Source organism: Chaetomium globosum, genomic scaffold (assembly GCF_000143365.1).
Source record: "Chaetomium globosum CBS 148.51 scaffold_6 genomic scaffold, whole genome shotgun sequence".
NCBI classification, from domain to species: Eukaryota; Fungi; Ascomycota; class Sordariomycetes; order Sordariales; family Chaetomiaceae; genus Chaetomium; species Chaetomium globosum.
The window spans coordinates 2,079,837-2,103,858 of NT_165981.1; the positions used below are offsets into that span (position 1 = coordinate 2,079,837).

Consider the following 24,022-nt stretch of genomic DNA (forward strand, 5'->3'; position numbering starts at 1 on the left):
ACTCTGTTCTGCTCTCTTCATCTCTAATCCTCCCCGCTGGTGCCCCATACGTTACACCAAACCACGGCCAGCATGGCGGTGGGAACACGCAAACGAGTCGTTGTTGTCGGCCTGGGTATGGTCGGCATCAGCTTCATGTACGTGTAAATCAGTGAAGTCGACCTTTCTATCTTGCTGACTCTTGCACAGAGAGAAACTCCTGAAGCTCGACGCAAGGGCTCGGGAATATGACATCACAGTGGTCGGCGAGGAGAAGCATGTGGCCTACAACCGTGTGGGTTTGACAACATTCTTCGAGCACCGCAAGGTCGAGAAGTTGTACCTCAACCCCTTAGAATGGGTAACCATCACTTTATTCACTGTTGTCCAATGTCGAGGCTAACTAATTTGTCACAGTACGAAAGCATTATGGACGGGGCCTTGAACTACCACGTCAACACGACAGTCACCAAAATTGACTCCTTCCGAAAAACCATTAACTGCGCCGACGGCAAAGAAATACAATACGACATCCTCGTCCTCGCCACCGGCTCCGACGCCATCCTCCCGCGCGCCATCCCCAACCACGATGCCACCGGTGTCTTCGTCTACCGCACCGTTGACGACCTTGAGAAGCTCATTGCTTTCTCTGCAAATCAGAACGGCGCCGTTGGTGCTGTCGTCGGCGGCGGCCTGCTGGGTCTCGAAGCAGCCAAGGCTCTGATGGATCTACAATGTTACAACAACGTCAAGGTCATCGAGCGTGGTGGCTGGGTTCTCAGCCGCCAGTTAGACTCCGTCGCCGGCGCCATGGTAGCTGACCAGGTCCGAGGCCTCGGCGTCGACGTTTTGCTTAACAAAGCCGTTGCCGGGATACAAGTCGACGAGCAACGTAACGTCACAGGAGTCAGCTTTGAAGACGGCGATTCATTTGCTTGCTCCACGATATGCTTTGCTATCGGTGTCCGGCCACGGGACGAGTTGGCGCGGCAAGCAGGGCTCAACTGCGCGGCCCGTGGCGGGATCATGGTCGACAACAACCTCAGGACCAGCGATCCAAATATTTACGCCATTGGCGAGTGCGCAAGCTGGGAGGGCCAGGTGTTCGGCCTGATTGCCCCTGGCGTGGAAATGGCGGATATCTTATCCTTCAACCTCACACAGGCAGCGCTCCACCAACCGAGGCTGTACAAGCGGCCGGACCTTAGCACCAAGTTAAAGTTGTTGGGAGTCGAGGTGGCCAGTTTTGGTGACTACTTTGCGGACATTGAGGGCCCCAAGTATCTGCCAGCAAAAGCGAAGAAGACCAACGGGGTGAATGGTGCCAACGGTCATGGTTCCAACGGCGTCAACGGTGCCAACGGCACTAAGGAGGCCGCCGCGCCTTCAAGCCTTGTCAAGGCCCTGACGTACAAGGACCCCTTCCAGAATGTGTACAAGAAGTACATTTTCACCATGGACGGGAAGTACCTGCTCGGCGGCATGATGATTGGTGACACCAAAGACTACGTCAAGCTCGTGCCCTTGGTTAAGAACCAGAAGGAGCTCGATATCCCCCCGGCGGAGCTCATCCTCGGTGCCAAGAGCGAAGGTGATGATGGCGACGACCTCGACGATGACACTCAAATATGCAGCTGCCACAACGTCACCAAGGGCGACGTCGTCAAGGTCGTCAAGGACGGTACCTGCAAGTCCGTCGGCGACGTCAAGTCTTGCACCAAGGCCGGCACCGGTTGTGGGGGGTGCGTTCCTTTGGTGACCGCCATTTTCAACAAGACCATGAAGGATATGGGCAATGAGGTCAAGAATAACCTCTGCCCTCACTTCAACCACAGCCGCGCCGACCTGTACAACATCATCATGGTCAAGCGCCTCAAGTCGCTACCAGAAGTCATGAAAGAGGCAGGTACTGACCCCAACAGTCTCGGCTGCGAAGTCTGCAAACCTACTCTAGGTAGCATCTTCGCCAGTTTGTGGAACAAGCACGTTATGGGCAAAACGCACCATGGGTTGCAGGAGACCAATGATCAGTTTTTGGGCAACATTCAACGCAACGGCACATACAGTGTCGTGCCTAGGATGGCGGGCGGCGAGATTACGCCAGACAAACTTCTTGCCATTGCTCAAGTGGCTAAGGAGTACAACCTGTACACCAAGATCACCGGCGGTCAGCGCATCGACATGTTTGGTGCCAAGAAGCAGGACCTGCTTGACATCTGGAAGAAGCTCGTCGACGCCGGTATGGAGAGCGGCCACGCTTATGCCAAGGCGCTGCGGACAGTCAAGAGTTGCGTGGGGACAACCTGGTGCCGATACGGCGTCGGCGACAGTGTGGGTATGGCCGTTCGCTTGGAGGAGCGGTACAAGAGCATCCGCGCGCCGCACAAGATCAAGGGTGGCGTCAGTGGTTGTGTGCGGGAGTGTGCGGAAGCCCAGAACAAGGAGTAAGTCCCCGTGCCCATTTTCAACCCAGCACTCGCATACTAACCAAACCCCAGCTTCGGCCTAATCGCCACAGAGAAGGGCTTCAACATCTTCGTGGCCGGTAACGGCGGCGCCAAACCCAGACACTCTGAGCTTCTTGCCAAAGACGTGCCGCCAACCGAGGTCATTCCCATCCTCGACCGCTACCTGATGTTCTACATCCGCACAGCCGACAAGCTCCAGCGCACCGCCCGCTGGTTGGAAGCCCTCCCCGGCGGCATCGCCTACCTCAGAAAAGTCGTCCTCGAGGACTCACTCGGCATCAACGCCTCACTCGAAGCGCAAATGCAAGAGCTCGTCGACAGCTACTTCGACGAGTGGGCCGAAGCCATCAGCACGCCCTCCATCGCCGCCAAATTCCGCCAGTTCGCCAACACTTCCGAAACCCTCGAGAACATGGAACTCGAAACCGACCGCCTCCAAACCCGCCCCGTCATGTGGACCAAGCAGCCCGCGACCGACGACTTCGCCTCGCTCCGCGAAAACTGGTCCACCACCGTCTGGCAACCCGTCCTCGAAGCGTCCTACTTCCGCGGCGCCGACACCCTGCCCAACGGCATCAGCGCGGCCATCAAGCGCGGCGACACGCAGCTCGCCGTGTGGCGCTTCAAGGGTCGCTACTACGCGACGCAGCAGATGTGCCCCTACAAGCGGGCCTTCATCCTCTCCGACTCCATCATCGGCGAAGAAAACACCCCCTCCTCCACCCCCTACATCTCTTCCCCACAACACAAAAAGAACTACTGCCTCACGACCGGTGCCTGCCTCAACGACGCCGACCTGTCCATCGCGACGTTTGAGGTGGAAGAGCGCGGCGCCGACGGCATGGTGTACATGAAGCTGCCTCCCGTCGAGGAGCTGGACGCGGCGCTGGGGACGAAGCGGTGGATGGTGAAGAAGGGGGAGGCGGGGCCGGGCCAGTTTGATGAGGTGGATAAGAAGATTGGGTTTGTGGGGCAGAGGGCCAAGAGGCCGGGTGTGAAGGCCATGGTGAACGGGGAGTTGGGGATGAGGAAGGGGATGGAGCTGATGATGGGTGGGGGTGATCCTGGTGCTGTGTGCGGGGGCGCGCCGGCGTGGTGAGGCTCATCATGGAAGGAGGGGGAGGGTGTGGGAGGGTGAGGCGAAGAGATGTGGGCAATGGTTTGTCGTTTTGAATGGATAGCGGGCGTTGGAGGTAAAACTGATCTTCCTCTTTCTTTGCCGTCACATTTCTGTTATATGGTCTTCCTTCTGAGGATGTACCCAAGGTTATATTCTACTCATGATGAAGAGAAATGTTCTTATACCAAATGGGAAGCGTAACTGTCGTGATATATCGTGTCGCCACGACCCTTTCCAAACGAGCCCGCCGCGCCAACACCAGCCACATACCCAAAGATAAAGCACCCAAAACAACCAAAACAACCAAAACAGAGTAGCCCAAACAAACACCCCAAAAGTTTATACCGTCGCAACACAGGATTGGCGACCGCTAAGCATAGACAGCTTCCAGCCCCTTCCCGCCGGCCTGCACAACCAAGATACTCGCCTTGATGCCCACGGTAACCAGCTGCTCGGCCACGGCGCCGATCGTCTTCCTCAGGTCCGCACTACTTCCACCACCGCCAGCACTCCCTCCAACACTGCCACCAACATCCTGTCCATCCGCAGAAGAAGAAGAAGTAGCAGCAGCAAGCGCGTCTCCGAAGCGGGTATTCCGGCGGCCCACGACGACGACGTCGCCGGCGTTCTTGGGTCGCTGGCCGACCGTCTTCTGGGCGAGGACCACAAGCTCGGGGAGCGCCGACACAGGGGTGGCAGTGGAGAGTTCGACTTCGCTGAAGACGACGCGTGGGGATAGGTCCGAGGGAAGGGAGGCTTGCATGGTGGCAAAGAAGGCTGCATCTTGCTGGGTCTGGCGGGCGGCGGCGTCTTGGAGGGCGTTGGCGGTAGATTTAGGAGAGGGGATGGATGCGGAGGTGGAGGTGTCGTGGGAGGTGGTGGGTTCAGCGTTGGTGCTGGTGGCCGGCCAGGCAATGCGCACGATGGAGGCGGTGACTTGTTGGTTCTTGGCGAGTTGCAGGACGATTCGGAGGGCGACATGGTCGTCGGGCCCGCCGAGGAAGGGGAGGAAGATATGGTGGGATTTATTGGCGACGGGGAAGGTGGCGAACTCGGGCCGGTAGCTGCGGATGGACATGGCGCTCTTGGTCCGGTTTAGATCAGGTCGGTCCACAGGCTTGGTGATGCCGCCGAAGCCGTTGTCGATGAAGATGCCCGTGTTGCAGGTGCGAGCGGCTTGTTGCAGGGTCTGGCTAATAAATTCGAAGTGGGAGGTCGACCGGAACCGCTCACTTCCGCTCATGGCGATGGGAAGGGACACGTCTTCAGATGTGCTGCCGTATTCGCCCCAGGGGATGAGGGCGAAGTCGGAAGATACGTCGGATGCCTGAGACATGATCGTCTCAGCGTACGAGTCTGCGGGAACGACGGCGACCCGGCCCGAGACGGCAACGTCATGAAGCTGGGAAAAGGTCTTAAAGGCGTTGACCACAGGGTCGCGGAGAGAATAGGAATCATCGCCCTCGGTCAAGTGCATGACGGACGAGGTACGGTCGGTGAGTTCGATGACGCGCAGGCCATGAACCTCCAGCGGTCTCTTTCTAATCTGCACCTCCTTGCTTTGGGACGAGTCTTCGGGAGTGTCTGGGTGGGCTGACGCCGGCACGGTTTCAGGGCTGAGTAAGGTGATGAATGTAAACAGGCTCGGAAGACTGTCGAGGCGAAGGTGCACCATGAGGCGGCGAACCTGCGAGTCGGCGGACTTCTGCTGAGGTTGATCGGCTTCGGAGGGGTCGGTGGGATTTCCGTCCCAGTCAATCTCTCCTCGCCGCCACCTTTCGACCTTCTTCTGGTACCATGGCGGATACAACGCCTTGGTAAGAGGCGTGGTGGCGACGGTTGTGACCAAAGCCATGACGACAAACATGCTGAAAGTGGTCTCTGAAAGGATGCCCGCTTGAAGACCGATGTTCTGATGGCGTTAGCGAAAACCCCCCCCCACCCCATGGATACGACGGACATACCAGGACAATCAGCTCGACAAGACCCTTGCAGCTCATCAGGCAGCCTATGGTAAAGCTTTCCCGCCAAAGCAGTTTACTGGCACGGGCAGCCAGGGTGCCACCCGCAATCTTACCGACGAAGGCGCACGCGATGATGCCGATGACATAACCCCAGGTGATACCATCGTTCAGGAGACCCAAGTTGGTATTCAGGCCAGAGAGCGCAAAATAGAGGGGCAGGAACAGAACTGAGATCAAATCCTCAATCTTCTCGGTCAACTTGATGGCAAAGCCGCCGTCGTGGGGGCAGATCAGGCCGACCAAGAAGGCGCCGAAAATGGGATGGACACCAATAATGCCTGGAGAATCAGAACCAGAAACAACGGATAATATCAGATGGGGAGCGGACCCACCGGTAAACCAAGCCGAGGCAAGCACCATGAGCATGGTCAAGGCGACCATACCCTGGGTAGGGCCATTTTGCAGACTGCCGGTCCGCCTCAAGATCCAGATGAAAGGCGGTCGGACGACGAAGAACAAGAGTAGAGTCCAGCCGATGCAGCAGAGTAAGGCCCAGAGGGCAGCCAGGCCATTGCTGTTGTTGACCAGGGCGACACAGAGGGCAAGGAGGATCCAGCCGGTCACGTCGTTGCCAATGCCGGCGGCCAGAACGGTGACACCAACGTTGCAGCGCAGCAGGTTCAGCTCGCTGAGAATACGACAAAGAACGGGGAAAGCGGTGATGGCGAGTGCAGTGCCAATGAACAAACCAAAGACTCCAAAGCTGATGGGGTGCTCGACAATGCCAGCGTGAAACTGGTGGTAGATACCGTAAGCGATGGCGAAGCCGAGACCAAAGGGTAGAACCATGCCGGCCAGGCCAACACTAAGGGCAGCCTTCCAGTTCTGGGTGAACAAGCGCATGTCGACCTATTGATAGTCAGGCCCAAGCCACAACCGCGCGGAAGCCGGGTTGCTCACCTCGAGGGCGACCAGGAAGAGGAAGACCAACAAGCCCACCTCGGCCACATTCCGAAAGACGGGCATAGAATCAGTGGGGAAGATGGCTGTGATGGGTCAGCGGCCACGGCATCAACACAAACCACTCCGCCAGATACGTACTATCTTTAAAGCCCGGTATCCTCATCATCACCGAGGGCCCCAGCCAGGATGCCGCCGAGGACCTCGGCGATGACGCGGGGCTGGTTCAGCAGCCGGAGGGGGTCTGTCACCACCAGTCAGCCAAAGCCCGAACATCTCCAAGTTTCGAGTGAGGGAGGGAGCTCACAATGCAGCAGCTGGCAAAAAATGATGACGATGATAGCCTATCCATGTTGTTGGTGCTATTGTTAGCGTATTGGTCCCCGAAACGTGGTAGCCAGCCAGCCAGGCCGGGCCCGGGCCGAGACCGGGTTACATTCTTGGCCCCGAAACGAAACACAACGGCTATCCGGCACCGATTGATGGGTCCAGAAACATCTCAGGTCTGACAGGGCCGCCAATCGGGTTACTTACCTGGATGATGAACAGGGTAATTGGGTTTGACGGATTATATGCGATTGGATTAATACCCTCGAGGACGCCGGCCTGGGGAGGCGGTCCCGTGGAATTGGTCGCACCGCCGCCAGCCATCGAGTTGGTTCGGTACCCGTGTATGTACTTGTACTACAATAGTTAGGATGTCTGAGAAGGCTGAATGAGAGTTGATGTGCGTGCGAGCGTGATGATCTGAATGAGGAAGGACAAGTCGACGGTCAGACCAGGCCACAGATCCGACCACAAAGAAAGGGTGACAGAGGGCCTTTTAAGAAGGGCGAAGAGCTGTGGCCCATGGCAGCTTGGCAACAACCACGGTGAGGATCTGGGAGGGCGAGGTTGGGGGGTTATCCAAGCTTCCGGATGCTTCTCACTGCATTGCGCACATTCCTAGGCGACAATCGTAACCAATCTAGGCCTTCGGGTTCGCTCCTCAAACGGTCGGTAAAAGGTACCTTATCGGTCTGGAGCTGCAGTGCGTGGCTCAGTGGGTGCAATTCACACGTGATGGCGCAGCTAGGGTATTTCTGGGGTTGCCCATGCTCATGCGATGGCACGGAAACAAGCTTAACTGCTGGCGTGCTCGCTCGAGGCTCGCTCTGACTGGGTGGGATGCATCTTGAAACTGCCAAACGAGCGGCGCAGGTGAACGGAAGACCAGGGCGGACTGGATCTGGATGCCTGAAGGCGTTGGGGGCGTGCCCACCTGCTCCCCCGTAGCTTCCCAGTTTCTTTGTCGGCTGACTGGCTTGCCCAGCTCGCCGAGACGCGCCTTCCGCGTGGTAAATTGTTTCCGATTGTTCCCGGAAAGGAGTCGATATGCCAACAAAGAGGGGAAGGATTCGAAAGTGCACATCTCGACTAAAACTGGTGTTCAAAGTCTGCCGTTGACTGCCATTCCTGGTGCTATCTCCGTTGCGGCCTTGAGGACCTCGGGAGATGATCCCAGACCCCGCGGCTGCCAAGGCCAGGACCCTGGCCAACACCCGAATTCGATGACCTTGAAGACCCGACGGGATTGAAACCCAGGGAAACACGGACGGACACTCAGCTCCAAAGCCGGCAAGTGCCCGTTTCTCACGTCTGCATGCACACCAAACTACTTCGTACCTTTGGCGACCGTGTTGCACAGCATCGACACCAGCTGTCGGACAGTTCCGATAATGCGGTATTTTATTTTGATTGGGAGAAGAAAACATCCGCTGGAAGCCGGTGGCATGAATGATTGTCAGATGGAAGAGAGACCGCCTAGGTGGTACCTGTGTACCTTATCGAATCCCCACCCTTCCCGAACCCTCCAGCGGCCGGTCTAGGCCTTCAGCTCCTGACCTCAGGTAACAGAAACTTACCGAGCGTATCCTCGCCTGATCCTTCCTCCCACAACACCAACATTCTCCATCACGATTGGTTTCCTCGCCTCGCCATGTGGCGTTTGTTGGTTTTCCCCTCTTTGACCGTGACGCCTTTGCGCGTAGATTGTAGATACCTATGTCAGTCAACCACGAGCCGACTTCTATTCTACAGACTTACCTACGGACTTGTTAGTTCTAGGCTTTAAACTCTGAACAGCCATCATCGCCGTGTGCGGCTGAGGAGCCCCCCCAACACCAAGGCTGATGAAAATCGAGGCTTGCGATGCCTAAATTATTCGAAACGGCCCTGCCTTGGGCCAAGTTAAGCCCAGCTTCCCCCTACTTCGCCTTCGGAATGCGCATGTACCAAGTGCCGCACGGCGCAGCCAACCTGTCTCCCATGGTGCCGTTGGCCCATTGCTGAGCCCAAACTCTCGGTATCTCACTGATGCGGCCGCATCTGTGCCGTTCTTGTATGGAAGCGAATCAAAAATTACACTTCTCCCTTTTGAATATGAGCTCTCCCATCAGAAGGTCTCTCCGATCCCGGCAACCTGAGCAAGAGGTGGGCTGCGTCCCGGCCGACTGTGGCTTCTAACTCCGGTCCGGGGCCCGGACGTTGGCCCACCAGCTCAGCTCGGTGAAACCCCCAATACCTCTGCCGTCTTCCCGGGTCCTCATATGGACTCATACACGCACAATTCTGAAGGGGCCGCGAGCCGGGTCAAATGGCTTCAGAATCGACCCTCGTCTCATGCGATTGCGTGGGGTCGGGAAGTGAGAGGGACCAACTATGGTTGCCCGGGCTCGTTTAAGGCAGGGCATGGCCCTCCATCTACCGTCTAGAAGACTTTCGTGCTCATCTCTACCCCATTCAAGAACGAGTTCTATCCCAAGGATGAGCATTGATCCCTAGATGCAAGTCCATTGCGCTGTTCTCCAAACGTGACTGACAGACACTTGATGTCTCCAGACCAAAGTCTGGCTTACAACCCCTAACACCCTTTGTTCCTTTTCTCTTTTCTTTTATATACCACGCATCGTAAAGATGCGTGGCTTTTTTCTCTTGCCCTCGCCGTTGACGGCTCTCCTTGCCACTTCTCTCTTGTCTGGCCATGTTGAGGCAGGCTTCTGGAGTAAGAAGTCGCTGATGGGCTCGGGTTCCGAGTCCGGCTCGGGCGCAGGTTCAAGTACCCAGTCTGGCGCCGGAAAGTATAGCGCGGCCAACAACATGATGTTGAAGATGGGCGCCTCAACCATTGACACCCCTGGTGCCCAATGTACTTGGGAAGGTATGTCAAACACCAACCAGAGGGGGAAACCCACGCTAACGTTAGCACCAGACCTATCCTCAGAGCCCATCATCATCTACCCCCAAGCGGAAGCGAACCGCACCTACATCGCGTTGGGCATGCAATTATCCATCAACCTCACCTCGCTCGACCCCCTCGACATCATGGCATCGTCCAAACTCTACATCTCCTACATCCAGTCAGGCTTACAACCGAGATCGTCCGACAACCCCGTCATGATCTCCGACATCAACCCGCTGGTACCTTTCCAGATGTCGGGCCAGAGCACAAATCAGCCAGTGATGCTGGTCACGCTCCTCTACATCCAGCCGCACCCGCTGATCATCGAGGAAAAGTTCTCGCTAGCCTTCAGCGGAATGCAGATGGACGAGACCAAGCGGCAGAACTTCAATTTTGAGGACTTCCTCGACAGCGCAGCCATCACAAAACTACAGGCCACCACGTGGGTCGTGATCAACGGCACCAACAACGGAGTAGACGGGGGCATGGGAGGCGGAGCAGGCGCGACTCCAACTCCGCTGCCGACTCCGCTCCCCGGAAACGGCACCGCCGGCGGCAACGGGACCGCGGGTGGGGCTGTGGTAACCACTATTACCACCATCGACGCCAATGGCAACCCCATCCTCCTCACCTCCACGCTCCCTAGCACCCCGGGGGCGGGCACGCCCGGTGCCGGTGACGGTGCTGGCGGCGGAACGCCCACGGTAATAACCACCACCGACGCCAACGGTAACCCCGTCCTCATAACCTCCACGCCACCACCCAGCACCGCCGGCTCAGGCGGGTCCGGCGGCGGTGGCAGCGGCAGCGACGGCAGTTCAGGCCAATCCGGAGACAACGGCAATGGTGGCGGCGGCGGTGGAGGTTCCATGCAAACCATCTACACGACCGACGCGAACGGCAACCCCGTTATCCTGACCACCGCCGTGGGCGCTAATGACGGCGCCAGCGGCGGAACCCCCACGGTGATCACCACGACGGACGCAAACGGTAACCCCGTCCTGATCACCTCCACTCCCGTCGCGGGAGGCCCCGGCTCAGGCTCAGGCTCAGACGACGGCAGCGGCGGCGGCGGCGAGACAAACGGCGACCCCGTGATCGCAACCTCCGGCCTGCCCGGCGGCGGTGGCAGCGGCAGCGACGGCAGTTCAGGCCAATCCGGAGACAACGGCAATGGTGGCGGCGGCGGTGGAGGTTCCATGCAAACCATCTACACGACCGACGCGAACGGCAACCCCGTTATCCTGACCACCGCCGTGGGCGCTAATGACGGCGCCAGCGGCGGAACCCCCACGGTGATCACCACGACGGACGCAAACGGTAACCCCGTCCTGATCACCTCCACTCCCGTCGCGGGAGGCCCCGGCTCAGGCTCAGGCTCAGACGACGGCAGCGGCGGCGGCGGCGAGACAAACGGCGACCCCGTGATCGCAACCTCCGGCCTGCCCGGCGGCGGCGGCGGCGCAGGCACACCCGGCGCAGGCACACCCGGCGCGAGCACGCCCGGAGCCGCAGCCGGCACGCCCACCGTCATCACGACCACCGACGCAAACGGCAACCCGATCCTGTGACCCCCCACCATTTGCGGGCGCGGCGGCACGCCGGGAGCAACAGCAAGGACCAACAGGTTCCGGAAGGCGCTAACCACCATCATCAAGGAAGCCACCGTGACGGATGTCTGAGGAGCCCGGGCAGCATGTTCAATCGACCATCGCCTTCCTGTCGACCGTCATGGTGCCGTCGGAGGGGAGTTATGTTGGAGGAGGTGGTGCGACTGTTACGGCGACAGTGACGCCGATCAGGCGGGTGTGCCGAAGGTCACGACCCTTCCGGAGGAGGGTGGGGATGGAAATGGGGGTGGGGGGGAGGGGCAGAATGGGACGCCTACGCCGACGCCGGGGGCAAGTGGTGGTGGTAGTGGTGGTGGTGGTGGAGTTGAGAGTGGTGGAGCGGGGGGGAGTACTGCTACCCCTGTCCCTGGCGGCGCTGGAGGGGGAGGTGGGAGCGGGACGCCTGTTGAGAGTGGTGCCGGCCAGACGGCGACTCCGGTCCCTGGGGGGTCGCAGGGTGGTGGTGGTGGTGAGGGTGGCGATGGTTCCGACGGGGGAGGGGATGGTGGTGGCGGGGATGGGAGTGGTAGCGGAGGTAATGACGGCTCCGGCGGCGGCAGCTCTCAAGCCGGGGGAGCCGGTAGCACAGCTACTCCGGTACCTGGTGGCGGTTCTGGAGGTGGTGGTGGAGCCGGTAGCACCGCTACTCCGGTACCTGGTGGCGGTTCTGGAGGTGGCGGTTCTGGAGGCGGCTCCGGAGGTGACAGCTCCCAAACCGGGGGAGCTGGTAGCACAGCTACTCCGGTACCTGGTGGCGGTTCTGGAGGTGGTGGTGGATCCGGCGGTGAGAGTTCCCAGACTGGCGACACCGGTGGCCCAACCCCGACTCCAGGCCAGAGTCCCTGCAAAGCCTGCGGCGGCGGTGACGACGGCGGTTATGGCGGTGAAGGTGGTGATTCTAACGGCGGCGGCGGAGGCTCCGGTGGAGGCTCGGGCGGTGATGGTTCCCAGACCGGAAGTGCACCAACCCCAACGCCGGCGCCGGGTAATAGCCCCTGCGACATCTGCGGCGGCGGCGGCGGCGGTGGCGGTGCTGGTGGGGAGGGCTCGACCGGGCCCATCACATCAGGCACGCCAACCGGCCCTGGTGGTCCCATGGAGACTCTCACAAAACTGACAGTCCTCTACCCCATCCCCTGCCCGTGCTCCAAGAACGAGACGTCGACTCCAACTCCCGACCCCAGCGCCAAAACGATGCCCATCATAAACACTGGCGGAGGTGTGAAAGATGCGCCTCCGGGTGTCATCACGGCACTGGGGCTTGGTGGTGTCGCCATCATTTTCTTTGTTCTCTTGTGATAGACTAAAAAAAGGGAAAGGTAATGGGACGGTAGGGACAAGGCATAGATATCCTGGGTTAGTGAAACGGGGTGGTCGACTCTGAGTCGAGCATTGGGAGGCGGGCGTTTCAAAACGGAAGACTTGGCATTTTTTCTGTTTTTGGTTAGGTTTTTCTTCTTCAATTCGGCTCAGGTTGAGCAATTTGGTTTTGTTGTTATGGTTAATGTACTTTTAAGACAGGATGGGTGAGTTTGGAAAATACTTTTTGACAGTTTTTGTTTGTCCTTGTTTTGTAGTTTTCGACTGTCAGGGATGGATGACTGAGCGTACGTACGTACGAAATTTGACCTTTGGCTGTCTTGATTTTGGCCCAGGTTGTGATCCGTGCCTACCTAGGTAGGTAGGCAACCAAGCGTTCAGGTGGTCTTCTTCAGTCGCACGAACTATATGGGTAAAGCTTGTTGGAAATCTAATAGCGAGAGTATGGGGACTTGTCACCAGGGGTGCGAATGTACCGGGTGTAGAGGTACCTAACGCAAGTTACAGATACTTAGGGAAAGTCCTATACTAGGCGCTAGATATAGGCCTAGTAAGACCCCTTTTCGTAGACTATGACCACTGTGCCAGATATACAAAAATGGAGCCAGGGGGCTAGCAATAAGGAACGACCTGTAACCCGGGCCACACGCGCGCGTATACCAAGCTACGGGTTGGCTCAGTAGGCTCAGTGACTGAGCAGACTAAGCGGTTAGCTTGACGATACTCTCTCCATGTAGTCACTGTGTTCTTTGACCTCGCGCTCCCCGAGCTCCACATCGTCAAGGACTTCGTGGCGCGGCGAGGAATGATCTTGCGCCAGTCCTTGAGCTTCATGGGTGAGCTGTAACAGAGGTGGAATACCCACGTCCTGTTGGTTGGGTGGAAGGGGTGGCGTCGGCAACACGATGTTTATCATGGGGCGTTCCCGCTCGCAATCCGGATCGCGAGACGTGAAGTCAGGGGAGAAGTGAGCGTTGATCGGGCGAAACCTGTATAAATCCTCTGGGAAAATGATATTGTCTATCCGGAGGTCGGCGTTGGGGCCCGAAAATGGATTCGCCTCAGGGTCGGGTTTCCAAGCTTCTGAGCTATCAGGACTGACGGTGATGATATACGGGTCTACAGCGTTTGGGATCGCATCATTTGGTCCTGGACTGCCATCCAGGTGTGCTTGATATGCACCAGATCGGATCAGCTGTTGTAGGAACCCGTCCTCCTCTGCCGGAAAGCCGTCATATTGTTGCCGTACACCGATTTCGCTAAAATCTACATCGGCATCGGGGATTGTGGAGTGATCATCTGAGATTATAGCTTCGTCAAACCCCTGGTCCGCGTCCGCCATCTCGAGGTCTTCAGGGACGCTTATATCAGATGTTTCATCGGGATCGCCGGCCTTAAGCCCGTCGATGCTGTCGCCGAGGTCGACTGAATCGCTGTTGGCGTCTTGTCCGCTGTCGCCAGCTTCTTCATTTTGCAGGGAGGCAAGGCGTATGGTGAGCAGCATGAGAGTTTGCAAATGTCCAGCGATGTGTCGCGCCATCATTTCGGTGTCGTCCGAGGTCAGGTGCTTTTCCGTAATAATAGAGTCGTTCGAGCTGTCTGAATGATACTCGATTTCCCTGGATGGAGTTGAATCCCGCATTTTAGAAGTGGTCTTTGGCCTCTTATCGTTTTCCTGGTGAAGTTGCTTCTTTTGGCGTTTCTGCCCCGTGTCGGGCCCGGGGGGAACCTCCTCGACGGTGAAGCAGCATAAAGGGCACTCATTCCACGCCCTTGGACGTTCAATTTTGCTCTGACGAGCAACGGCTTGGAGCCTACTAGCGTCAAACATATCGTGGTGGGTCTCGGTGAGGTGAAGATGGAGCGCTTCTGGGCTTCTGTAAACGTCATGGCTGTCTTCGCAGACCGGGCACACCCAACCAGGGATCAGATACACCCTCTGGTGCCATCGTTTGCTGTGGCTCTCCATGTGGCTGAGCCACGGTCCGAAACTCGGATAGACTGGATGTCCGTCGGGGCATTCCTCCGAGATGCAGGGGTAAGGTTTGAGGTCGTCGTCAGTGTGCCGTCTGGATAGTTACGCCGTCAGTTGTTAGGGCCAGAGAGAAGAACAGATAGGTATCGTGGAACGGACCTCCACTCGCTTTCCGTAATTTCCCTCTTGTCCATAGGCCGGCCACACCACTCACAAGCCGCAATGTTTGAATCTTTGTGGAATGGCGCGGGTGGATAGTTGCCTTGGCTCACTTGAATTGAGGAAGTCCCTTTTCGTCGTTCAGTTGGGGCGCTGAGGTAGTCGGATCTACGCAGCGCCAGTCGCAACTGTTTGCTATTGATGGTGGAAAGGTCAGACTGGGAAGCCGCGTACGGGATTTTCCGGTCTCCTGGCGAGGTCTGTTTGTTCGTATTTCCAATTTCTGCCCCAGGGGTTTGATCAAGTGGACTCGGTTTCATGGTGAGCTCTTCAGCTTCACCAATTGTGGGCATCAGGGGCGACTTGGTGTATCGGCGTGACTGTAGTTTTCCTCCTCTGTGGCCCAGGTACAACATGGTGACAAACCTGTTGGTCATGGTTTTGGCGAGGTACTCACTCAACGAGTGGTGAGTGCTTGGGTAAAGGAGGTGCACTACACATCGAGAGGCGTCAGTGAAGCCCTTGAGGTCCAGGCCGCTAGCGAACTTCCGAGTTTTGATAACCATCTTTTCGCGCGATGTTTGACGAATTGTGACCCCGAGTCTGTTCAGCCGAGAAAGTGTCGCCTCCAAGGCGGCCAACGCGGCATCCTGGGTGCGCCGGTCCTCGCTGGCATCACTTCCGTCTTCTGAGTTTCCCCCTGTCGTGGGCTGCATAGGTGCCGAAACTTTACACCATTAGCTCCCCAACAATATTGTATTGTGAACCGTGGAAAAAGGTCAGCGTCAAATTACTCACGTTGGGTAAGGCTGCGACGGAGGATGTCCAGGAGGCGCGCGGTGAGGTCGACAATGTCGGGATAGTTTTCAAGCCGTTTATCCAAAGATTGACTTGGTCGAGCAAAAACTCCCAGGTGAGCGGCCCATATCGCGAAACGCTGTTGATATTCAATGAGCAGCTCGGCGACGCGGGACTGTTGGCTCCTAAACTCCGCAATGCGGGCATCGAAAAGAGCTTCACTCTCACAAGCTAGGTCATATAGAAGGTCGCTATCTTCGTCCCAAATGTCCATCTTGTCCATGGTTCCATCCTGTGGGCTTGTTGGGGCTATCCCCTCAGGTGCGATCACAGAATTCGCAGAAGTCGCAGGGCCCAGTCGTGGGCGCTGCGGGAGTTCAGTGGCCATATTACGCTTGTCCCAACTTAACGAGACAATACGGGACCCTCAATGTTCGTTGGGACTCGGGGTTGCGATATGTTGGGTTGGTCCGGGAAAGCGGAGATGGCGGGCAATTCGGTTCGTTGCTTCACCCCAACAGGAGAAAAGCTTGGCAAATTGAGGCATCCTGCAGTTTCTTGCAGACTCGCAGTGGGTGTCAGCATTTTTAGGTACCTAAGAATCTTGTGCAACTTCCCCTCATTTGCTCATAAATCTGCAATTGGCACTTGAGCCTTGTCTCGACCTTCCCGAGTCCCGATAACCCTCAAGATCGGAGAACACCTGCACGCGAATATACGCTCGACTGGACCTGTGCAGTGGTTACCTATGCGCTATATTATTGAATGCGGAGAATGGCGACTTCTTCAAGCCTTGGGGAAGCTCGTCGGCCAAAGAAAATCTCGTTTCGTTCCAACCTCCGTTGCAGACAGCGCCATCCCAGATTGTCTCTCTGGTGGACCCAGTGACAATCTTTCACAAGGTCTTCTCGAGTTTGAGCTCCGACGTGTCTTTTTGCTCAATGCTGTCTCCCGCGCGCTTTCAGATTCCGAGTTTGAAGAATGCGATACGAGACTAAAAGAACTATGCCATCTCCTGAATGGGCTTGTCGACCCTCGCTTCGCAACGAGGAGTGGCCTGGACTACCCGTGCCTTCGCGAATTGGTTGAATTCCTACAGGATTCAGACGAAACTTACGATCTCGCGAGCAGTTCAAATCCTTCGTTATTCAAACCCCCAGATGATGATTACCAGTTGAGCCGCGCCTTAAAACAGGTCACCGAACACAACGACTTCCTCACCCGAGCCCTCTCACTCCCCACTCGGGATCGGGAGTCGAGAAGCCGCCCAGCAAAGAGAGCCGAGAGGCAAAGAAAAAGGAGCTGGAAGGACTTGGAGATGCGCGATCGGGCCACCTCAACCCTGGGAGCTCTCTTTGACCATCTCAAGTGCGGACGGAATCATGAAATCATCTTGAAACTTTCCGAAGAACCGGAGAATGGAACCGTGTCATCCGAGCTGGATCTAATGTTGTCAACATGCCCGGACCGATGCGGGTGGTTGGAGGTGCACTGTGGTTCGATCCAATCGTACGTTCGCACTCCGTCTCCCCCTTCGAGATTCGAGAGCCGTTCACTGACTCATACGTGCGTTCTAGCCGGTGGGATGCTTCCATAGGCGCCATCCAGAATATATGCGCCGATATCAGCGAGAACACCGGTCAAGGCAAGGGCCTTGTCGTTCTCATTGAGCAATATGGCCTATTTGGCGCCTGGACCACGTCGCAGAGAGGGTCGCCGGCGCCACCCGACGAGACTCTCGAAAAGCTCATCTCTAATGGAGCCTTTGAGCAGCTCACTCTCGATACGCTGGCGAGCGGGTCCCCCGCAGTAAGGTACAAGCCACAGGAGAAACGAGCTCTGGCGGTTCGGCTCGGCTACTGTCTCATGGACTTTTTCGATAGCGATTTGAGCTCCAAACGCATCTACTTTCTCGGTGCTCCGAGCAAATCTTCCGGGAGCGAGACGCTCTACCTCTCGTTTGATTCTGGCTATTCAGCAACAGACGAATCACATATCTTTCGCGTTGGCCATCCTGCCCTGTTGTCATTTGCGAAGCTCCTTTTGGAGATAGAATTCGGTAAAATCATTGACCTCGAAGTCACTCGCCATTATGGCGCGACCAACCGAGCTACTTGGGCAGCTCTTTGCGAGATGGTCGATATGCTTGAGGAGGAACGCGACGATAGTTACGTACAAGCCATACGGGGCTGCCTCATGGTTCACAGCCAGATTTCAAAGGCGTTGCGGTTAAGCGGCACTGACAGCAAGACTGCTGAGCTTACGATACGAAAAGAGATTTACAGGGAGCTTGTTTGCAAACTGGAAGACGGTCTTGTTGAGTCCATTCCACGATACCAGCGGAAACGCCAGCGGTCTGAGTCTCCTGAGCCGATCACACGGAGGAAGTCCAACGCGAGGGCCACTAGAAGCTCCTGGGATACCGCTCTATCCGATCAGTCTCGCACTCTAGAACATCCGCCACAAGGATCACCCGCTTATACGTCACCTGGTGCGTGGACTAAATGTGTACCGGTGGAAGCCGTCAACCCCATACCAATTCCACGTACCCGGCGCCCTTGGATACCATTGCCAAAGTCCACTGGTCTGTTTGACGACTACACGCCTGACAATGTGCTCCCCGATGTGTAAGTGGAAAATATTCACCGGGGGGCTCAGAGCCCAGCCCTACGTGCCACCCGACTCCATCAGGGCTACTAACTGTGGACTTTACTCTTGTTGTAGCGCCGCGCATGCCGACAGCTTCATCAACCATCATCGAAATTTCTACGACAATCTCATTCAAAATACTCCCGATATACCTCGTATCAAAGTGGCAGTCCTAGATACCGGCCTCGATGTGGGTCATCCATCCATCCAGGCCAACGTGGAGCAAATCAAAGATGTGAAAAGCTGGTTACCCGCCAACAGCGCAACAACTGGAAGCGACCCCTGCGGCCATGGTACCCATGTGATCGGCCTCTTGTTAGACGTCGCACCTGACTGCGATGTATACGTCGCCCAAATTGCCGACAACAAGAATCCTCTCTCCCTTCACCAAATCGCCAAAGCCGTCGACCATGCCGTGGCCGTGTGGCAAGTAGACATCATTTCCATGTCCTTCGGCGTCCTCGACGAAAGAGAGGACGGGTGTGATGAGCTCCGAGCGGCCCTTCTTCGAGCCCACGCTGCGAAGGTCTTGATGTTCGCCGCCGCCTCGAACACCGGAGGCGTCGACCCGGCTCCGGCATTTCCCGCGCGACTTAGCAACGTGTTTTGCATCTACTCCGGTGATGGGAAAGGAAATTATTCCAGGACGAGCCCGTCTGCAGGGAGTCGTGATGTCAACTTTTTAACCTTGGGTGAGGGCGTGGAGTCTGCTTGGCCGCGGCATCTCTCGTCGTACCCCTGGACCAAGCGCAAATCGGGGACATCCTTCGCGACGCCGATTGCAGCGGGGATGGTGGCAGTCTTGCTCTTGTACGCGTGCCAGAACTTGCCGCCGGATAAGGCGGAGGGTTTCAAAGAATACGACAGAATGAAGAGCTGGCTGCTTCACGTATCGAACGAAAGGGCCGGGTATAACGTGTTGTCACTTAGCGACTTTGTTGGGCGGCCATCCGAGGAGAGGCGGCTTTTAATGACCAGCATTCTCGAAGGGAGACCGTGGAAAAGGTGAATCGGACGTTTTGTACCTAGCAATAGCCCTTCATATAAAGCCACTTCATCCAAAGCCACCAGCCACCCTTCTACTGGGGACTAACACACACTATCTCCTCATCACCTTCAACTACAGCCACACCATCATCTCCATCCACCCACACCTCCTCACAAGCCCCCTCATCAACCTCAAACAACACCTCCCCCTTCTCACCCCCAACATCACCATCATACAACGCACCTTTCGTATACTCAGCCTGCCCAACCACCTCCCCCGTCCCGCGCCGCACCACAATCTTCCTCAACCCAAACGCGAACACAAAGTCCGACTCCCCCTCAAACGCGCCCTCCTCCCCACGCTGCCCCTCCACCCTCACCTCCGGGCCCAAACCCACCGGCACCCCACCCACCAACGCCCCATCCACCTCCAACCCGACCTCCACCCCGCGCGCCCTCACCCGCTCCGTCCGGACGCTCGCCCCACGCACCACCTTCACCGCCGTAACCATATACAGATGCTTGCGAAAGCGGCAGCGCCGGAGGAAATCCAGCGCGGCGGGCGAGGCGGCGAGCACGGCGCGGAGGAACTGAGGGCTGGGGGTGAAGGCGCGGGTCTCGGTGCGAGCGAACCGGAAGGTCTGCAGGGTGGAGGCGGAGTGTGTGGTGCCGAGGTCAAGGCCCAGGCCGAGGATGGAGGATAGGAATTGCGTCCACAGGCCGTAGCGCCCCTGGGTGAGGTCCGTGGTTGACCAGGTGGTGTTGGTTTGGGTGGTGGGTGGGAAGAGGGTGGATGGGGCGGGGCGGGGGCTGGACGGGCCATTAAGGGCGTCGGCGGGGTGGGAGGGCGAGAGGATCAGGTTGCCGAGTTGCAGGGGGCCGGACGGGTGGTAGTCCCAGGTTGGGGGGAAGAAGTAGGTCTTGCGGTGGTTGGCCATGGTGGTGGTTCGGTGTTGCTGGTGGTGGTTGTGGCTTTTGGGGTGGTGGTCACTTAGGCAGGGGGTGGGGTTACGTTTGTGATATTGGCCCTGGGCCCCGAGTTGGATGGGTACCTAGGTACGTACTTAGGTAGTTCAACCTGTGTCGCCGTGTACCAGCCCGGGCTGGCAACTACGTTCATAAGAAGCTTGGGCGGAGAGCGATATCGAGAGAGGAGGCCTTGGTATTGTAGTAAGTCCGGTAAACATGAGTGACGGCTATCCATAAGTACCTAGGTGGTCTCGGCAGATACCTAAAGGTACCGCTGGTTTCATGCCAGGCTCTGACCAGATTCCGCGCTCGCTGAGCTTCCTCAGGTTAAGATAGTCGGCGAAGGAATACGAAGGTAACGCTCTTCCTGGCGCTGACGGGAACTTCTCTGGATTTCGCGGCCTTGTTGCCGTAATGACTGGCTCACAATAACCATGTAAATCTCCTTTCCTTGACTCACCTCGACTCCCATCGGAACATGGAACCCTCGGGGTTCTCGGGGCGCCCGTGCCCTGTTGGGCTGAAATAAGCCGAGAAACCTTCACCCCCGCGGTTGGCCTGTGCACGACCGCCAAGAACCGCCGTCAAACATTCGGCTGCGGCTCTGTGCCTCCTCTTGCCGGTCATCCACCATCGAGACTTCCCACCATTTCCCCCACCTGGCTCGGTCAACAACACTACACGTGAAAACACACACACCGCGCGAGGAAAAAGGGCCGCTTGTTGAATCACCCGCATCGACATCATCATTTATCTCTCATGACTCACAGCCCGATCCTGCCGCATCATCTCTTCTGGCGCGATAAATAGCCCCCGGTGGATTCCGACGTTCTAACTCCTTCCTGACGATTCCAACATCCGAACTCTTCGACACCCCAGCTCCCCCAACCTTTCTCCTGACGCCCGTGCTGCTTGCGCTGCGACCGCCCTTATATATTCCAACCGACGTCAGCCCCCCCATCGCCGCCTACGGCCAAGATGATGCCCAATCCACACGTTTACGGCCACCACCAATACCCCCAGGCCGATTCGGCCTGGATGCACCAGCAGACGTCGCACCAACACCACGCTCAGGCTGCCGCCGCCGCCGCCAATGTCGCCCAGCAGCAGCACTACAACCGCATCGCCAGCGCCCACAACTCCGCTGGCGTCCTGGCTCAGGCCCATGCCCAGGAGAGCACCCTCGAGTCGTCTGTCTCCGAAGACAACCGTCGGACGCTGCAGTACATTGCCGACCTGCTGAACGAGAACACGCGCGAGGGCGCGCTCTTGGAGCTTAGCAAGAAACGAGAGCAGGTTCCCGAGCTGGCCTTGATTCTGTGGCACTCATTCGGTACGGCATGCCCGGGTTTCGCCTGCCACCCTCGGCTGTAGCGCGTCCTGTGTTTGCTAACATGGCCATGTAGGTGTCATGACGTCGCTGTTGCAAGAAATAATCAGCGTTTACAACCTCCTAAGCCCGTCGCAGCTCACCGCGGCTGCCTCTAACAGAGTTTGCAATGCGCTCGCCCTTCTCCAATGCGTCGCATCCCACAACGAGACCCGCACTCTCTTCTTGACTGGTACGGGGCCGGAACCAAATCGATCCCAGCGTCGGGTTGCTGACAAGAACAGCGCACATCCCTCTGTATCTATACCCCTTTCTCAACACGACATCCAAGTCGCGCCCATTCGAATATCTCCGATTGACCTCGCTCGGCGTGATTGGCGCGCTGGTTAAGAACGACTCGTCTGAGGTCATCAACTTCCTCTTGACCACCGAGATTATCCCGCTATGCCTCCGGATCATGGAGACGGGCTCCGAGCTCAGCAAGACGGTGGCCATCTTCATCGTCCAGAAGATCCTGCTCGACGACAACGGCCTTAACTACATTTGCGCCACCTATGAGCGGTTCTATGCCGTGGGTACGGTCCTCAGCAACATGGTTGCTCAGTTGGTAGAGCAGCAGACTGCCAGGCTGTTGAAGCATGTGGTTAGGTGCTTTCTCAGGTGACCCCGCCCATTCCGCTCTACCACCTTTTGCACGAGACTGACATTCGCCCTCTGTAGGCTTAGCGACAACGCCCGTGCGGCGTGAAGCCTTTCGACAATGCCTCCCCCAACCACTCCGCGACCAAACCTTCTCAGCTGTTCTGCGCGATGACGCGGCTACCAAACGCTGTCTCGCCCAACTGCTGATAAATTTGGCAGAGAATGCTATGGAGCCAACCGTCGGCCAGCTCGGACTCTGAAAGGCAGGCTCCACCAGGAACGCCACCGCCGGTGGTCTCTATATAACAGCAACACTAATAGCACGACACACGACAGCTCCCCAAATCCTACCGCTACGCGGCCAGTTCCGCTCGGCTATGGCCCACAACAACTGAGATCCCATGTCCGAATAATGCACAGAGATTGGGAGGCATCGTCGCTTTTCTTTCCTACACCAAGGCCGGCGGGACGAAGGACGGGTCAAACAGAAAGACGGGTAGGCATCGTATGCCTGGGGTAGGAAAACGGGTTATCGGGCGGGGCGGGGAGGGAAGGGAAAACTTCTTTGGAAGGTGGGCGGGTGGGAAAAAGCCTTATCATGGATGTTTATGAAGGAAGGAAATATTCACATTTCAAGCGGCGGGGACGGGGATGGGGACGGGGGGCGGGGGACACAGGCGTTATGGAAAGGGCGTTTCATCTTCTTACTATTATCCTTACGTTCCACATATCACCTTACCCTCCTTTCCGCCGGTTTACTCGGGGTTTCTTCTCGGTTTCTGAGAGGGGTTGTCGGGGGTTCATCACGGTGGCATGGACTTGCATAGCAAAAGGATGGGTCGGTTGTTTTTTGTCATTGTGCTGCGGCTTTCTTGGCTTCGGGCACACCATCAGAGCGAACACAAAAGCGAAGAGCCGCGGTCTTGGCTTCGTCTCGCTGTTCATCATGCGAGTGGTTGGCGGTGGCGGCGATGTTTGTTGTTGTACGATGTAGGGATATATTAGGTATAGTGGTAAAATATGGGGCTGGCATGAGATGCCGGGACTGTAACTGTGAAGTCGATGCTGTCAACAACTCCACAGTCTTCTGGCCAGGTCTTGCCGTGGCACACTTCGTTGCTGCCCCTACTTACCTCGCCGTTGAAATTCTGGTGGCACTCTCTTGGGCACGCTCGCTCCGTTGGGGAACCTGCTGCTAAAACGTAACCCCAGAACGTCATGGACGTAGGTCTAGATTGGGGTTACTACTGCAGCCAAGGTACCTTAGATGGGTAGGTACTGGGATAGGGTTCACATTACAACAGCCTCAACTAAGTCGCATTTTCGGTGTTAAAAAACAGCGATTTTTTGGCAAAGTTCCCGCACATGACCCGAACACGACCTGGGCCAAGCGAGACACTCTGCAGCTCAAAGCAAGATCGCGGTGGGATCGGTTTACCCAATGAACACGTCGGCTGACCCTCCTTCTTCGTCCAGACGTCATTTCAACTCCCCAGCCGTGGACTGGGATGCCATTCGTTTTGCGAAGCCCATCGCAATTCCCCTTCAATATCCAATGGCCAGCCTCAGTTGGTAGTCTCACCACCATGTAAATTTTAGAGACATACAAAAGAACTCGGCCAAGCCACTTTGGTCAACGATGACGACCGACTGCCTTGTGATTGGCCTGATCGGCATTGTTCCAGGGGGAGATGCGGCGAGCGGCTTGGGCCGGGTTGTGGCCGCTGCAAGCGAGTTTCCCTCCCAGGTGAAAAGACTGGCAGTGACTGGACCATCACCCGGCACCTCAGAAGCTTACACAGTAGTATTGGATTGCCGAGACCGAGGTGGTATGTGGTGGTTGGTGGCCTGTGAACCTGGCATTAGTAGGAA

General features: G+C 57.2%; 7 protein-coding genes across 7 annotated transcripts; 4 read left to right on the forward strand and 3 right to left on the reverse strand.

Annotated features, from left to right (window-relative positions):
* Positions 1 to 72: 72 nt before the first annotated feature.
* Positions 73 to 3,546, forward strand: CHGG_09001 (uncharacterized protein; the record flags this gene model as incomplete). Its single annotated transcript, XM_001226927.1, has 4 exons — positions 73 to 137; positions 190 to 340; positions 397 to 2,423; positions 2,478 to 3,546. The coding sequence occupies 4 exons, from the start codon at positions 73 to 75 to the stop codon at positions 3,544 to 3,546; spliced, it is 3,312 nt and encodes a 1,103-aa protein (XP_001226928.1).
* A 391-nt stretch (positions 3,547 to 3,937) lies between these two features.
* On the reverse strand, positions 3,938 to 6,557 carry CHGG_09002 (uncharacterized protein; the record flags this gene model as incomplete). Its single annotated transcript, XM_001226928.1, has 3 exons — positions 3,938 to 5,479; positions 5,532 to 6,440; positions 6,492 to 6,557. The coding sequence occupies 3 exons, from the start codon at positions 6,555 to 6,557 to the stop codon at positions 3,938 to 3,940; spliced, it is 2,517 nt and encodes an 838-aa protein (XP_001226929.1).
* Positions 6,558 to 9,446: 2,889 nt separating this feature from the next.
* CHGG_09003 (uncharacterized protein) lies at positions 9,447 to 12,620 on the forward strand (the record flags this gene model as incomplete). The annotated part of the gene is made up of 3 exons (XM_001226929.1): positions 9,447 to 9,690; positions 9,742 to 11,278; positions 11,501 to 12,620. 3 exons carry the CDS (start codon positions 9,447 to 9,449, stop codon positions 12,618 to 12,620), a joined length of 2,901 nt encoding a protein of 966 aa, XP_001226930.1.
* Positions 12,621 to 13,350: 730 nt separating this feature from the next.
* Positions 13,351 to 15,856, reverse strand: CHGG_09004 (uncharacterized protein; the record flags this gene model as incomplete). The annotated part of the gene is made up of 3 exons (XM_001226930.1): positions 13,351 to 14,710; positions 14,776 to 15,475; positions 15,574 to 15,856. The coding sequence occupies 3 exons, from the start codon at positions 15,854 to 15,856 to the stop codon at positions 13,351 to 13,353; spliced, it is 2,343 nt and encodes a 780-aa protein (XP_001226931.1).
* A 1,175-nt stretch (positions 15,857 to 17,031) lies between these two features.
* CHGG_09005 (uncharacterized protein) lies at positions 17,032 to 19,062 on the forward strand (the record flags this gene model as incomplete). Its single annotated transcript, XM_001226931.1, has 3 exons — positions 17,032 to 18,200; positions 18,298 to 18,842; positions 18,920 to 19,062. The coding sequence occupies 3 exons, from the start codon at positions 17,032 to 17,034 to the stop codon at positions 19,060 to 19,062; spliced, it is 1,857 nt and encodes a 618-aa protein (XP_001226932.1).
* A 239-nt stretch (positions 19,063 to 19,301) lies between these two features.
* On the reverse strand, positions 19,302 to 20,925 carry CHGG_09006 (uncharacterized protein; the record flags this gene model as incomplete). The annotated part of the gene is made up of 3 exons (XM_001226932.1): positions 19,302 to 20,181; positions 20,274 to 20,312; positions 20,639 to 20,925. The coding sequence occupies 3 exons, from the start codon at positions 20,923 to 20,925 to the stop codon at positions 19,302 to 19,304; spliced, it is 1,206 nt and encodes a 401-aa protein (XP_001226933.1).
* A 231-nt stretch (positions 20,926 to 21,156) lies between these two features.
* CHGG_09007 (uncharacterized protein) lies at positions 21,157 to 23,349 on the forward strand (the record flags this gene model as incomplete). Its single annotated transcript, XM_001226933.1, has 4 exons — positions 21,157 to 21,511; positions 21,793 to 22,151; positions 22,487 to 22,646; positions 23,234 to 23,349. 4 exons carry the CDS (start codon positions 21,157 to 21,159, stop codon positions 23,347 to 23,349), a joined length of 990 nt encoding a protein of 329 aa, XP_001226934.1.
* Between the last annotated feature and the right edge of the window lie 673 nt (positions 23,350 to 24,022).